Genomic DNA, 16,625 nt, shown 5'->3' on the forward strand with positions numbered 1-16,625 from the left:
AATGGACAACCTGGAAGAAATGGACAAAGTCTTAGAAATGCACAACTTGCCAAGACTGAATCAGGAAGAAATAGAAAATATGAACAGACCAATCACAAGCACTGAAATTGAAACTGTGATTAAAAATCTTCCAACCAACAAAAGCCCAGGACCAGATGGCTTCACAGGCGAATTCTATCAAACATTTAGAGAAGAGCTAACACCTATCCTTCTCAAACTCTTCCAAAATATAGCAGAGGGAGGAACACTCCCAAACTCATTCTACGAGGCCACCATCACCTTGATACCAAAACCAGGCAAGGATGTCACAAAGAAAGAAAACTACAGGCCAATATCACTGATGAACACAGATGCAAAAATCCTCTACAAAATACTAGCAAACAGAATCCAACAGCACATTAAAAGGATCATACACCATGATCAAGTGGGGTTTATTCCAGGAATGCAAGGATTCTTCAATGTACGCAAATCAATCAATGTGATACACCATATTAACAAACTGAAGGAGAAAAACCATATGATCATCTCAATAGATGCAGAGAAAGCTTCGACATAATTCAACACCCATTTATGATAAAAACCCTGCAGAAAGTAGACATAGAGGGAACTTTCCTCAACATAATAAAGGCCATATATGACAAACCCACAGCCACCATCGTCTTGAATGGTGAAAAAATGAAACCATTTCCACTAATATCAGGAACAAGACAAGGTTGCCCACTCTCACCACTATTATTGAACATAGTTTTCAGAAGTAATATATCTAAATGTTACAGCTGTTAAATCTGGGAGATGAGAACTTAAGTTTTGTACCTTTCTATATTTTTAAAATTTCTCCAAATGAATTTTAGAAAAAAATAACTAAAAAAGTGAAGTTAAATAGGTATAAGCATAAAGATTAGAGTTAGAGAAAGAAAATAATTTAAGAAAAATCACAATTGTAATTAAGGAAATGTGTACTTGTTTAGCTAATACAATATTCAGTCTAAATGTAAGCACTACTACAAAATAAAGTTTAAATTTTGAGAAATTTATACTTCTACTCCAAGTATTCTTGGCACTGCTAAAGTCTGAGATTGTGAAGTTATGGAGGAAAAACAATATGAAGTATTGAATGCTTGAAAATACTGGGTTTTTTCTTTAAGTTTAAATAAATTCAATAATTTATAATTTAAAAAGTCTAAAAAGAAAGAAACTGGAATCTATTTTAAAAGATTAGCAAAGTTAGAAATGATAAAATCTTAAGTGAGAAGGAAAAGATTATGCAAAGAAGCTATCTATATAAAAACAGATTCTTGAACCAGACTATTTGGGTTGGAATCCTAGCTTGACTTAGTCGTGTAACCCTCGACAAATTGCTTAACCACTCTGTAACTCACTGCCCTCACCTGTAAAATAAGGATAATGATAATAAAATTGACCTCAGAGAATTATTATGAGGATTTAATGATTTAATATGTGAAACTGCTTAGAACAGAGACAGACACTAATACACACTAAGTTTTAGCTATTATTTTTTTCATAAATCTGAATTAAGTAGTACTTATTCAATATTCAGCTTCACTGACAAAAATTTAACTTGCCAGGGACTCTGTCAAAGTTTCTACTACTGGGACCTTGACTTGAGCCTTGGAGAAGCATTATACAACTGCAAAAATACAGAATCATTCTATCTAATCCCCACGATAAGGCTCCTGATTAAAGCAAAAAACAACTACAGAAGACCACTGATTGAACATATTATAGTATTGGCGTTATTATAAAAGGCCAAAACTCTAGCAATAGCAAAATTAAGTTAGAAATTGTTATCCCTATTTCACAGATAAGGAAACTGAAGCTTAAACAATTAGGAAATTTGGCCAACATCATATTGCTAGTAAGTAATGTCAGGACAGGGAAACCTGTGAATATCTTAATCACTGCTATACCCACAAATATTAGTATTCAGCACAGAATACTTGTAAATGATCGGTGGGTGGATGGACAAACAGATAAATGCAGCAATCAGTCAAGCAAATATTAGGAGTTCTGGGGTAGCCACTGATCCTAGAAAAACAGACCAACTCTGGCTAAACTTCTTACAGAAAGGCTCAAAAAATGCTTATTTTTATGTAGCAGTATTTATGTCATTCAGAGACTAAGACCACATGTTCCCATAATCATAAAATAATGAGTAGCTATCATAATATGCTGCAAGAAATAAAAGAATTTTTTCCACCTAATGACAGCATCAACTTAATTATACATGCCAACAGAAAGGAGTTAAGTAGGGACTCCAAATACAAAACTAACATATTTGACTATTTGAATATACTGTCTGTGGATTACTAACTAAAACAAAATAATAGAGCCACAATGATGCCTAATTCAGGAAGAGAAAGAAACTGATTCATCTTCCCCAACTTATCCCCCACTAGACTGACACAAAAATGAGTTCTTGCACTTCCTCCTAAGCCCTATTTGGGGTTAATATTTTCCTTGTTTGGGTTAGAAGACAGCATAGAACATGTATATTTAAGTTTTTCCTTTGATAAACTTGGCCCCAAAAGAAGTGTAAAAGAAAGTATGAATTGTGTCATCAAGTCCCTATGTTGAATCTAAAAGCAAAACTTATTGACTATACACAAGTTCACTATGATAAATCTCAGATCTCATTGTATTTATACTTATTAGAAAATTACCTGTGAAGAAATTCTTCTGTGCAAAGATGAAGTGGTAGGTGGCTTTATAAACCTCTAATTCACACTGCCATGTCTGTGGCATGTTCCATATTCGGGGGTAGCTGGCAATGATGTGAAACTGCAAATCAAATGTTAGGTAACAATGTCAGAGGTTAAAATATGACATTGTGTGACAGCATTAGAAATGAACTCGCACAAACTGGTGAGTAATTAAAACTTATTTTCCTACTGAGCCAAACAGAATGTCCCTTAGAGATTTTAATATTGCTGTGGCTAAAGGTCAGTATCCATGGTTACATCCAGCTCCTTAAAATACTAAGCTATGATGTGGCCAAAAAACTTTAAGAACAAATCAGGCTACAGTTTTGATACTGTAGCTAAACAAACAGAGTAACAGCCAACTTCATTAACTCTTCTTTAAACCTAATCTGTTAAGTGAGAGGCTCAGGGTCAGGCAGGGTAGAGTGCAATGTATACTGTCACACAGAAGTCTGGCCACCAGTGCCTCCTCGGTTCTCATTTGACAGCACAGTAGTTATAAATCTGACATGATGCTTTGTGGTATATTCCACCTGCCAAAGCTTGGCAATTCTGCAAAGGCAAGAGCTGCCTGGCCAGGAATACCGTTATTGCACAGCACCATTTATCAGCAATAGCTCAGGAATTCATTAAAATGCTGAATATTCATATTTATAGTATTCATTATATTCTTGGTAACTGCAAAATTTTCTTAATTTACATATATCATATATAAATATGCTTGTTTAGACAAGCAATTAAGGACCTAATGATATCATCTAATATAAAAGAATCCTCTCTAAATAACAGCCATTCTACACAGTGACTTTTGTTATTATTGTTGTTATTGTTGTCGTCCCTGAGAAAAAATAATAATCTGCTTGATTAATGAGTTCCTGACCTGCAGTTTTCAATCATGAGCATTTCCATATTTATTCTGTTTCTAATATGGAGCAATTCAGGGTATCAATAAGATTTTCTTCCTTGTACCTTATTCATCAAGTAAAAAAGGACAATGAATTATTAAGCCCTGAGAAAGAATCTGATGGGGCCAGAAAACATAGAGTAAAAAATTATCTTACTTACAGCATAGGAGACAGCTAGTCTAGCCATACAGTGACGTTTAAAAACAATACACCGAGAACTTTTCACATTTTTAAAGGCCAAAAACCCACGTAGTGTTGCCTTATATTCATTTCCCCCAAAAGAAGAGCAACAGAGAGATGCCAAAGGGAGTCCACGGCATTGGGAATCTACACCTCTACCCAAAAACATGGTCAAGAGCATCTGGTTGTTCTTGAATGAGAAGACTGACCATTCGATGACCTCCTGGCCATTAAAATTTTATATTAAAAAATTAAAACCAAATTTGTATTTTATGGACGTAGGCATATCATCATATACTCTAGACTTACTGCTAACATTTCTGCTTCTAAAAGAGTCCGGTATTGCATGCTGGTAGTGGCATCAACATGTAAGAGTTGTCCTTTAATTGCAGGGGTGTAACCTAAAATAAGTGAAAACATAAAAGTTAAGAACCTAAAGAAATATATACATATAATTAAAAATTTTGGACTGGAAACAAATTACCCCACCACCCAAAGAAGGAATTCCTGAAAAATAGTAATCAGTCACTATTTAAACACACCCCCAATAATGTGGAGTATACTATCTAATAGGTAACCTTTCTCATTTCGGACAGCTCTGATGAAAAAGAGTTCCATAAGGTCTATCCTGACTCTGCTTTCCAGTGCAAAACTACAAGTCTATTTTCCAAATGATAGTGTGCAAATATTTAAGACTGCTCCCATGTCTTTTTTTTCACTGATTCAAGGGTACATATTTTCAACTACCCCTTAAGTAATGACAGTTGCTTTTTTTTTCTTTTTTGGGGGGAAATTAAAACACCAGCTTTATTATAGAGGTATTGAAAACATGGCTTTGAATATCCCAATAAGAAAATCTTGAGTTAGTCATAGCTACAGATAGGCAATGCCAGAAATCCAAATCTACTCCACCACCCAGGACAGACCCTTTCACTAAATGACTTCGAAGAGTCTAAAATCTGTCTGTAGAAAAGACAGTATAAAAAAAAGGTGGGGGGGGCTTCCCTGGTGGCGCAGTGGTTGAGAGTCCGCCTGCCGATGCAGGGGACACAGGTTCGTGCCCCGGTCCAGGAGGATCCCACATGCCATGGAGCGGCTGGGCCCGTGAGCCACGGCCGCTGAGCCTGCGCGTAAGGAGCCTGTGCTCCGCAGTGGGAGAGGCCAAAACAGTGAGAGGCCCGCGTACCGCAAAAAAAAAAAAAAAAAAAAAGGAATAGGATGGATCTAATATATCATACCCTTGTTCAAAATCCACCCATCAGGGCAAGGATAGGTAGGAGAGAAGTCAGGAGATTGCACAAATTATTAAAAAAAAATGTGTAATGATAGTTGCTAAACAAAAAAAACCCTATTCCTTACATAGTGACAGTTACCAAACAACACAGCCCCACTCTGAATAAAAGCAGAAAGGTTCAGAGTATTTCACTTCTTTTCTTGATGGACTGCCCTCCTATGAACCCTAACACTATGAACATTCTTATATGGCTAATTCAACATGCATCCTGCTCTGGGCATTTTTTTTTCCCCAAACACCTGAATCTCTGGGACCAGTTTTTAAATGTTTTTGAATTATATTTTGTTACTGTCTAAGAACTAAGTTTATTTTTCCCTTTGAAGACAGTCATCTTAAAAGCCACCTAACCTTTACCAAGAACTTGACTGGGTTTTCCTTAGACACTTAACTCATTCAGTTCAACAGTCAGTGTGCTGTGGCACTTCCCATGAATTCATAATAGGTATATGCTCAAGATATTGATGCCTCAGTCCTCAGATGGTCTACCCCAGTGCACCAATAAATGTACCCCCCAAAAATCTGTACAAATATTATTTCCTATATGCATCATCAGTTTAAAAAGGCAGAGGGACTTCCCTGGTGGCGCAGTGGTTAAGAATCCGCCTGCCAATGCAGGGGACACGGGTTCAAGCCCTGGTCTGGGAAGATCCCACATACTGCGGAGCAACTAAGCTCGTGCACCACAAGTGCTGAGCTTGTGCTCTAGAGCCCGTGAGCCACAAATGCTGAGCCTATGTGCTACAACTACTGAAGCCCACGTGCCTAGAGCCCATGCTCCGCAACGAGAAGCCCCCACTCGCCGCAACTAGAGAAAGCCCGTGCGCAGCAACGAAGACCCAACGCAGCCAAAGATAAATAAATAAATCAAAAAAAAAAAGGCAGAAGCACTCCCTTAACTGAACCATTCTCAATTCTGTGCAACCCTCAACAGCCTCTTCCCCTACAGAATTACAGGTCCTATATATCAGTAATTAAGGCTATCCTGAAAGATGCTTCTTTCCAACTGACTACTCTAAATCCTAGAGAATCTCAAGCATCTGCTTCAAGACTTAGGTTATTCTTTTAAAAGTAACTAAGATAAGGTTTTAGTTCTTCAGTGTAATAGCCCTAAAGTTACAGGGAAAAGATATACTATCTCATTCTCAGTCACTTTTTCAATTAATTATCTAAGCAGGCAGACTCAACTGCTACCTTTTTATGCAAGCTAATAAATCTAGTCAACACCTTTGCCTGTTTTCTTCTTATTGTAGCAACAAAATGAGTGACAGAAACAAGAAAAGAGAGCCAAGAATTACATAAAACTTATTCTAATTATACTTAGCAATAGTAACATTGCTCTTCAGTAATTTAAAAACATTGGTGAGTTGCTACTCTCCATACTCTCAAGAAAGTGAAGAAATAAAGCAGAACTTCACTTCAACTGGTCTCAGTTATAAATGTAATAAGAGGATGGGAAGAACAAGGAGAAATGAGGGAGACTATATAATATTTTGATAAATTTAACAATAAAGTATTTAATCATGTTACTGATTAACCTGTATCAGAGCCCAAATTTCAAATTCATAATGAACTTAGATTATCTTAGCTCAGATAAAACTACAGCTAATCAGGGCATGACTTAATGTTTTAAATATGAAATATTCTGCTTTCTTAAAGTTATGCTATTCAAAGTACCCAGGTTACTTCCTGACAAAAATCTACTAACAATACAACCTAAAACAAAGCCTTTTAGTCATTCAATCTATTTCTGCCCATGGACCACGTGCCAGGTCCTGGGTTTGGCACAGGTATACACCAGTGAAAAGAAATACGTAGTATCAGCCTTCACAGAGCAACAGACTAACAGGAAAAACATACACTAAGCAAATTACACACAAACTTACAAAAGAAGTGTAAGGTATAATGAAAGCACAGAATAATAAGACCTAGCTTGATTAAAACACTTTTCCCTTCTCTCCAAGTGCGTGAATAATATAGTATTTACTAACTACAGACACATCAAAATAGAATAAAAAGCTGAAAAAGAAAACCCCATTAATTCTAGCCTAACTGGATTAATGATTATTTATATATTAATTATTCCCCTACTAATCACTTAAAACAGAAAAACAGTCATCGTAGCTTACCATTTTCCTCGACTGTCATTGGAATATTAATTTCTAAATACGAGCCAGCTCCTACATTTACATGTACAGCATTTGTTTCCTACCAAAAGCAAAAAATAATTCATGAGGCATTTATTATAATTACACTCCCATCTTTACTTTTCAGTTATTATCAAAGATAAAATTTAATCATCAATAATATTAAATAGGTATTAAAAGTTCCTAAGAGCAAAAGTTCAAATTTATACCAAAAATATACTAAAAAAGTTTGGCCAGATTTAAAGGAGAAAATGAATCAGACTATAGTATAAAGGTCTATTATTATTAATTAACTTCTTTCTACTATTTGGCACTTAATGAAAGTAACATACATACAATTATTGGGGGTGGGGGTCAGGGAAGTTCATAGAAATGAATCTGAGTATAGGACTAGTCGCCAGAAAGATACTCTGGAAAATAATGTTCAAATTTTACACATAATTTTCTACTATATTATTTCAATAATTACCCTATTTTTGGTAAACAGCAAGTCAATTGTAGCATCTGCAATAATATTCATTCGTAGTTCAAAAGCAAGGATCTGTCTTGGTCTCCCAGGCTGTGCAATTTCAGAGACTTTCAGAACTTGATAATCAGGAGGGAAGAAGAACTTCCATAAACAATCTCTAAATAAGGAGGAAGAAAGAATAATGACAAGTTATTCAAATAAAATTACCTCTGATAAGAGACAAAATCAGTATTATAACTTTCTATTACCACTGCTATCTTATTTAACAATTAGACATAAAATTGAAAAAAAAATTATAAGTCACAAAATAACACCTACCATAATTTCCTTTCAGTAAAATGAAAGACTGTTTTATACTTCCAGAGATCAATGAGCTTTGAGCACTTAATATACTACTATCAAATAAGACAAAGGTAAGACCAAATTTGCACTATTCAAACATACTGTGAAAAATTAAAGACTTTCTACAGGTATATCAATTGTGCAAATGGCAAAGAAAAGCTGAAGGGGGATGGTTTAATTAGAATCATTCCGCTCTGGACAATTACTACTTAACCTTTCTGAGGACATTCACCTGCTTCCTCACCTGTAAAAGAGAATTATCATAACCAGTCTCAGAGAATAGATCCAAGAATTAAATGACAACATATAAGAAAAAGACTTGGCAGTACAGGGCACATGGAGAAAGTGTATTTCTATTATTTTCATAATCACTATTAATCAATGTTATAAGAATAAGACTCTAAAGAGCAATAGATTTCTAAAACGAAGCAAGTGTTTGGAGGCTAAGGCTCTAATGTATTTGCCTCCCCATATCATTTGACAAACATGAAAGAAACCAAGAAACTTTCAATTCATAGTCTTCTATAAAATTAAAAATTAGCATGTTACTCATACATTCAGAAAAAGTATCAGTTTCTGACTTTTAAATAGGAAGAGCTGAGGAAGGAGCCATCAGTAACAGGAAATGCTGCTTGGAATAAACTGACTGGGAAAAATCAGATCAACAGAACAAAATTTGCAAACTGATCCATTATAGACATGAAAAGAAAATTAAGTCTGTAAATGTTTTGGCTAAGACACAAATATATAAAACTAAGCTTTCAAGACAAAGAATCCATCTGATCATTAGGTGATCATGGACTATAAAATGGGTAGCAGGATATAATGAAAAGAGCAGTGGACTTGAAGGGTTGGTCTGAATCTTGGCTCTAGATGTTATAGCTTTACTATATTGCCCAAATCACTGAACTTCTGTGTCTTCATTTTCTCACAGGTATAATCAGATCAGATCACCACACCTGTCCTTGTGTCTCTCACTGTTATGAAGATCAAGTGTGAAAATATAAATGAAAGCACTTAAGTGAAAGCAATAAAACGCCAGACAATATCAGGAATATTTGCATTATTATAGTTATCATTAAGGAGTAAGTACGAATTTATAAAGTTTATATTTCAACTCTGTCATGAAAACTCTTAAAAAGAAAAGATGAGTGTCTTAAAGATTCAGACACAAGAGGGAGGGGATATGGGAATATATGTATACGTATAGCTGATTCACTTTGTTGTACAACAGAAACTAACACACCACTGTAAAGCAATTATACTCCAATAAAGATGTTAAAAAAAAAAAGAAAATCATGTAAAGGTAATAGAACTGACATTAAAATCTATAAGCTAAATAAGGTCATGCTACATCAGAGATCAAAAACTCACAATGCTGAGTGAACTATCCAATAATAAAACAGTTGAGATTTCTTTCTATATTTCTTACACTAATAGGTAGATACTAAAAAAAATAACCTAATTAATATTTCTGATAACAGTTCATATTTGTTTAGAAACTCAGTATGGGGAAAAAGGAAATGGCTACAAGAGAGGAAATGCACAATTTGCATATAAAAGGGAGGAGATAAATACTATTATTACTCACAAAAGGAAACTAAACCCATGTGATAAATTTCTTTCTTCTTTCTTTTTAATAAATCTGAAGGATTTTGTTAAGTCCAGGTTAAAGAATGTATTGCTGTTCTCTCCTAGCAGTGGCAGGACCTACTGAAAGGAGTTGGTAAAGCAAATTTTTCTTTCATGTTATCTTCAGTATCATTTCTCTGTATTATACAAAGATCACCCAAAGAGTGAATATGACTATATATTAAAAGAATTTTAGCTAGGATTTTCATGTAAATATAGCCTAATACTTCTCTTAATGCAATACAATTAAATATAGTTTAAGAAGAATCACACTTTATTCAAATACTAAAATGCAAGAATATTCTGTGTCTGTGTTAAAGCACTGCTTTAATTTTTTCCTTTCAAATATAGCAAGTGTAATTGTTACTTAAGGGAATGTAAAACCCCTCATTTTCAACTATTACACAGTAAATATAGCATGGTTTAATGTATGAAAAATTTTATTATAAAAGGAAAATTTTAATCCAGTAATTTGAAAAATATTTGTTTTCTAACCTGAAATTTTAAGCTATGTTTACCTTCGGGTCTAATAATCTAACCCAGAACTTAATGAAGTACTGTACTGGCATACTCCAAGTATTCAAATAACAACACACTTACTTATATATTTATCAAACAACTGTTATTTAAGTAGCTACTTAATGGAGCAGGTATTTCTATATGCTAGAGATACCAAGGTTAACAGAATGTAGTACCTGACAAAGCATATAATTCTTCTAACAATGCTAGGTAGAAAGCACTTTTTTTTTGTTTTTTGGCTGCGTTGGGTCTTCGTTGCTGCGCCCGGGCTTAGAAAGCACTTTTTAAAACAATTTAGTTTGCAAGGCAGAAATAGAGACACAGATGTAGAGAACAAACGTATGGACACCAAGGGGGGAAAGCGGCGGCGGTGGTTTGTGGTGCTGGGATGAATTGGGAGACTGGGATTGACATATATGCCTTAATATGTATAAAATAGATAACTAATAAGAACCTGCTGTGTAAAAACATAAAATTAAAAAAAAAACCAATTAAGTATAAAAAGAGTCAGTATATCAAGTCAGTATCAGCGCTCTTAGTAGTCCATCAGTGGCCCAGTAATATCTGCCTCAGTGACTGATTAAGCTTGTATTTCTCCATTCAGGCTAGTTTATGAAAGACTAAACTAGCTTTAAACAATGTATATTTACATAAAAATTTAGATGTTCCCTCATAAATAGTAGTACATGTCCCCTCCTTTGTTTAAAATTCTTCAATAAGTAGGCAGATGTTCATAATATATTAAAAATAGAAAATTAACTTCAAAATTAATAGAATAACTAAGAAATAAAAAACCCTTTTTTACCTTTCAGGCACTCCCTATTACCTCCAGTATAAAATCTATATATTTCTTAACTACCTACAAATCTCTTTAACAACCTATAGAACTTATTAAGACAATTCTCTACTGTCATCATGCATTTGCAGAACTCCTCCCTTGCCTTGATTACTTATCCTTCCCTTCCTTCCCTGGCTAATTCTTACTTACGTTTCAAAACTCAACTCACATATTACCTCAACCAAAAAGCATTCCCCAGTTCTCTCCTCTTCAATATGAGTTATGAACCTGTTGTGGGCTAAATTGTGTCCCCCTAAAATTCATATGTCCTAATCTTCAGTACCTCATAATTTGGCCATAGTTAGAGACAGGGTCTTTAGAGAAGTAATTAAGTTAAAATGAGGTCAATAGGGTGGGCCTAATCCAATATGACTGGTATTCTTGCAAGAAGAGGAAATTTGGACACAGAGACCTACAAAACACACAAGAGAGAAGACCATATGAAGATACAAGGAGAAGATGACCATCTACAAGCCAAGGAGTGAGGCTTTGAACACAGCCTTCCCTCAGGGCCCTCAGAAGGAACCAATCCTGCCAACACCTTGATCTCAGAATTCTAACCTCCAGAACGGTGAGAAATTTCTGCTGTTTAAGCCACACAGTCTGCGGTACTTTGTTGTGGCAGCCTCAGCAAACTAATACAGTACCTCTCTAAATTCTTCATCAAGACTTTTTACATACCTCTAATACAGCACTTAATAAAACTCTTTTGTTTCTTTTTTCCAAAACTGAACTATGTATGTCTTTTAGCTCTGAAATCTCCATAGTCCCAACAATCCCTGGCATATTCAGTGATTAAATACAAAAGAAAAAACCAAGGAATCAATAAATATTCTGCTCATTCACCATTTTTCTAATGAATTAGCTCCTCCTTTAGAGCAAACTTGCTTGTGCCAATTTCTCTACAAATTATTTGGATTAAAATGTTTAGTGATACCTTACCCTGCCATAATAAAATAGCTTATAAAAATATCGATACTAAGCTAGCCTTTAATAAAAATTATAGTATTATCCCAATATGTTTGACTTAGAAATATAATTTAATCAAGTACCTCTGCCTATCAGCCCATGGCCCGTAGTTGAAATCTGTTCCTTTACCACAAACTATATCCAGTCCCCAACATGGAGGCAAATCTTGTAATTTGCAATCCTCACTGCTCATTTCTCCTTCAATAGTTTCTTCTGTTTCTTCTGGAACAAGTCCTATATTGCAGAATATACAATATGAAGATAGTTACTTAAAATAACCATTAAAAGGCTTCCTTAGATCAACATTTCTAAAAATTTTTTGATCTCCGGAACACTTTACACTCTATATTGAGGACCCCAAAGTGGGATTTTTTTTTTTGTATTGTATCTATCAAAATTTACTGTATTCAAAATTTGAATTGAGCAATATTTTTAAATTTTATTTTTAAAATAAACTCATTACATGTTGACATAACAAAATGTCTAATAAGATTTAATGAAAATATGATGTGAAAAATAACTACATTTTAATGAAAACAAATAAAATTTTATTTCATTTTGAATGAAAATATTTTTTAATCAAAATAAGCATATTTTCTAAAACAAATTAATTTATTGAGAAGTGTTGGCATCGTTTTTATTTTGGCAAATTTCTTAAATATACAGCTTAATAGAAAACAAGTGAATTCTCACAGCTGTTTCGGCACTTAATCTATTGAAGAAAACCTAGCCTCATACAAATAGGTAGACAGAAAAGGGAGGAGTATTTTAATAGCTTTTTCAGATAATTTTGGATATTCTTTGACACTAGACCAAAATTCAACAAGTGGTAATTTCTTAAAGATTACTTGCAATGTGGAATCTGAAACCATATCACTGAACTTCTTATACTCTGACACGTTAAAATTTACTGATTCCTGTTGCACTCTGAATAAATCTTTTACGGACATCATGAATTGGTCATTTGGAAAATACTGGTTCACTGAGACATGCATATTTTTCCCAAATAGACAAATTTCATTATTAAACATTTAAAAAGTCATATTGTTAATAACACTGGTAGTCTCATCAGAAAAGTCATCAAACTCACAGTGGCAGACCCAAATTTTCCAAAATTCTAACTTTCACATGAAAGCTCAAAACCATAGTTTGTCCCTAGTTGCTCTTTCAAGCACAACTGGTATTCCATGAAAAGAGCAAACAGTTCAGCTTGGAACTCAATCACAGAGTGCTTTTCCCCAAAACAACAGTGTACTTTGGTATGGGGCAGAAGTGTATTATGTGTTCTTATCATTTTATTAAATGAATATTAAAAAGTTTACTGAAGGGTCAAGATTTGATAAAAGTAATTTTTACTGCTTAATCAAAGACTCTGTAAAGTGCACTGGCATTTGTTTTATTGTGACTGCATGGCAGTGAAAAAGACAGGGATTACTAGTATAGTTTGGAATCACTGCCTTGATTCATGCTAAAGCACCAGAAGTTTTGCCCCCTGTAACTTTTACACAATCAATACAACATGGTAAAAAAAAAAAAAAAAAAAAGGCAAATAACATCCTAATTTTGAACATACTTTGACCTCATAAACCTCCTGAAAGGTATGAAAAACAAGAATTAGGAAAAAAATGACTAAAAATCCAATATTTAGCTTATTTATAAAACTGAGGCCACCTGTGAAACACTGTAACTAGCTGGACTTCAATCCTTAAACTTTAGGCCTCAAATCCAACTTACTGTGATTTTTTTTCCCCTAAGCCAGCAAGAACTACCTTAACTATCATCATATTCTCTAATGGTTTTCACTCATGGTCATTTGTATTCACAATTTTTGAAGTATACTTGCAAAAATGGAATTTGAAGGAAAGATTACTATATTGTTCTCTTTTGATCTGAAATACTAAACATATTCAACTTTTGACAAATGACACAGATATTTTTTAGGTAGGCATTCTCACATCCACATTTACCGTTATTAATGCTTATTTATATCCTAAGCAAGGATACTTAAAATATTATTAGGTATCAGCATTTCATAGAAGAAACAGAATTGTAGCTATGAAACATATTTTCAAAAAATAATACCTGGCTCATCCATGTAATAGTAGATGTCAACATCATTCGACTGCATCACCACAAAACCTTCTCCCATTAATCTTGGTGGTCTATACAAAGGAAGGTGGAAGGCAAACTAAGTACACCTTCAGAATATAAAATGTTCAGCATTCTAATTAACGATGGTAATGGGTGAAAACAAAAAAGAAAACTTAAAAGCAATCAAGTGTAGAAACTTGAAAAGGGAAAACATCTTTCACATACATAATAAATTGTTCCATAATTGTTTTCTATATTAGACTATATAAAAAATTGGCACTGAAAAATTTTTGACCAGCAAAATCAGTTAAAGAAAGACAAAAAATTTGTTTTGCATTTTTCATTTTAAGTTTTGAATGAGAGAAATCCATTTAAAACAAAGTTTAATTAAATACAATGGAAGAACAATGTTCATTGGAATATAATAATCATATTCTGCATTTGCAACAATAAATTTAAAATTAGACTTCAAATTCAACCATTTCATATTAATAACACTACATAACTGATTAAAAATATCATCTTATATATTGTAAAATAAAGCAAAACCTTTCAGAAACATTAAATTTAAAAAGTGTTGTCATTTTTAACAACTTTATATTACCTATTTCCAAGAATATTTAATTGATCAACTTGAAATAAACTTAAAGCAAACATCTTGAACTCAAATTCTGGAATGAATGTTTCTGTACCATCAATTAACTTCCCTCTTTACTTCCTCTGATTTAACAACTTTTGTCCTTATCATACACCACAATATCTTCCTTCCATATCAAAATTAACCTCTCAATCATCAGATAATATAACACATACAAATTCAACAATCTTCTTCTAAATATGTATTAAATCACAAAGGCTAGGGTTTAATCTCATTATTTAATCTCCATGCTTACTTCTGAAGAGTGAAAAATACAATTTTAAATCTTTTTATACAAATAGCAGGACACTTTTTCATTTTACTCTGTAGTAATTTTCACAAAAACCCAGATTTATTTTTTTCAGTATTACAACTTGCACCCATAAATATAGAATTGTGTGCGTAGCTTATATTCCAAGATGCTAAGCAATTCAGTGATCCTGAAGAGTGTGAAACCAGGTAGACCCAGAGCCTCCCCGGTACTCAAGCTGGGAAAATGACCGTGTCATTCTAGCCAATCCCTAGAAAATCTAATAGCAAGCTAGCCAAAAGTTGGAACTAAAAAGAAACAATCATGTTTCTCATAAACTCAAACTTTATATTGCCTACACACAAGACAAAAGCTGAGACAGTGGAAACTCATCACATGAATACTTAAATTACACAAATTTAACCACAGACTCCTTCACAAAAAAGAATAGTGATTGAGAATAACAAAGATTACAAGAGCCCTCACCCCACTCATGAGCATGTGGCCTGGGAGTCAGATGCGAGCCATGTGTCTGTTACCTGGGGGCCCCGGTCCTCTGGAATGGAAGCATCCCACCACAAAGAGGGTGACTCTAGTGTGCGTCATTATTACAATGTGTCTCCTAAATGCAAGGAGCTACTTCACTGAAGGAAAGAAATCTGAAAAGCCAGGTGGAAAACTGACTGGGACTTAAATGTCAACTGAATTCCAAAACTGTCTTAACTTCATCAGTTTTCCAAGAGTAATTCTGATTCAATTTTCAACTTTTCATTAACTCAAATGATACTCTACTATAATGAATTTGTTGAATTTACTATTTATCCATCCCTTCTGAAAATAAAAACCTACCTGTAATGTGTATTTTCTAACATACAAACATCAGGGATCAATTGCCCAAAATAAATTTCCCAAATACACTGAGAAAAGGATAGAAAAATTATAAGCTTATAAACAGTGCCTGACATATATTAAATGGCAATAAATATTAACTATTACAATTAAAAAACAAGAAAAATAGCTTATAGAAAAATATTTAAAATAGGAGTTTACCAGTGGATAAACTCCATCTATCTTATAAAGCAGGAATACTCTCAGTTGATTTAATAGAGAAATATATGTAATTATTGCCCAACTTATAGCAAAGAAATTAAAAGGATACAAAAGATTCTAAATGATAAGCTACAATAGGTATAAAGAAGTTATTTGTTATTTTTATGACTTTCTTACTCATCATTTTGAAGACCAACATATCTTGGACTAGGAACAAGCATGACTCGAACATTTTCAAGCTTTCCCTTCACAATATGCATGAACTGGTCAAGATGACTGGAAGGTGGTTTTGTAGTATAGGTTAAGAAAGCATCATCAAAGTTGATGCACAGAGTTTGAGGTTGGTAATGATTTCCAAAGGCCAAGCGTCCCTGTAAAAAACGGATAAGAGATATTATGCCATACAATTTAGGCCATTTTTTTTTTCTCAGTTGACCTAATAACAAGCATTTTCAAGCAACTACTAAATGATTCCACTTTAGCACTATATACTGTTTAAATTGCTCCACTGATCAATTTAGACTAGTGTTTAAAGAAATTTGAGCACTTGTGAATAAATAAATAGCCTTAAAGGTCTATACATTT

The 16,625-nt window shown here is 33.8% G+C and overlaps 1 protein-coding gene across 2 annotated transcripts in view; it reads right to left on the reverse strand.

Moving 5' to 3' along the window:
• Positions 1-16,625, reverse strand: part of BLTP1 (bridge-like lipid transfer protein family member 1) — a gene marked incomplete at its 5' end in the record, with an annotated part of 191,446 nt that overhangs the window by 147,534 nt on the left and 27,287 nt on the right. For both annotated transcript variants that reach the window (XM_079697870.1, XM_079697869.1), the window contains 7 exons: positions 2,682-2,799; positions 4,115-4,206; positions 7,226-7,304; positions 7,713-7,869; positions 12,096-12,246; positions 14,095-14,174; positions 16,218-16,411. In XM_079697870.1, the coding sequence (XP_079553996.1) occupies positions 2,682-2,799; positions 4,115-4,206; positions 7,226-7,304; positions 7,713-7,869; positions 12,096-12,246; positions 14,095-14,174; positions 16,218-16,411 (871 nt within the window). The remainder of the gene's footprint in view (positions 1-2,681; positions 2,800-4,114; positions 4,207-7,225; positions 7,305-7,712; positions 7,870-12,095; positions 12,247-14,094; positions 14,175-16,217; positions 16,412-16,625) is intronic.

This window comes from Hyperoodon ampullatus (assembly GCF_949752795.1).
Source record: "Hyperoodon ampullatus genome assembly, chromosome: 1".
NCBI lineage: Eukaryota > Metazoa > Chordata > Mammalia > Artiodactyla > Ziphiidae > Hyperoodon > Hyperoodon ampullatus.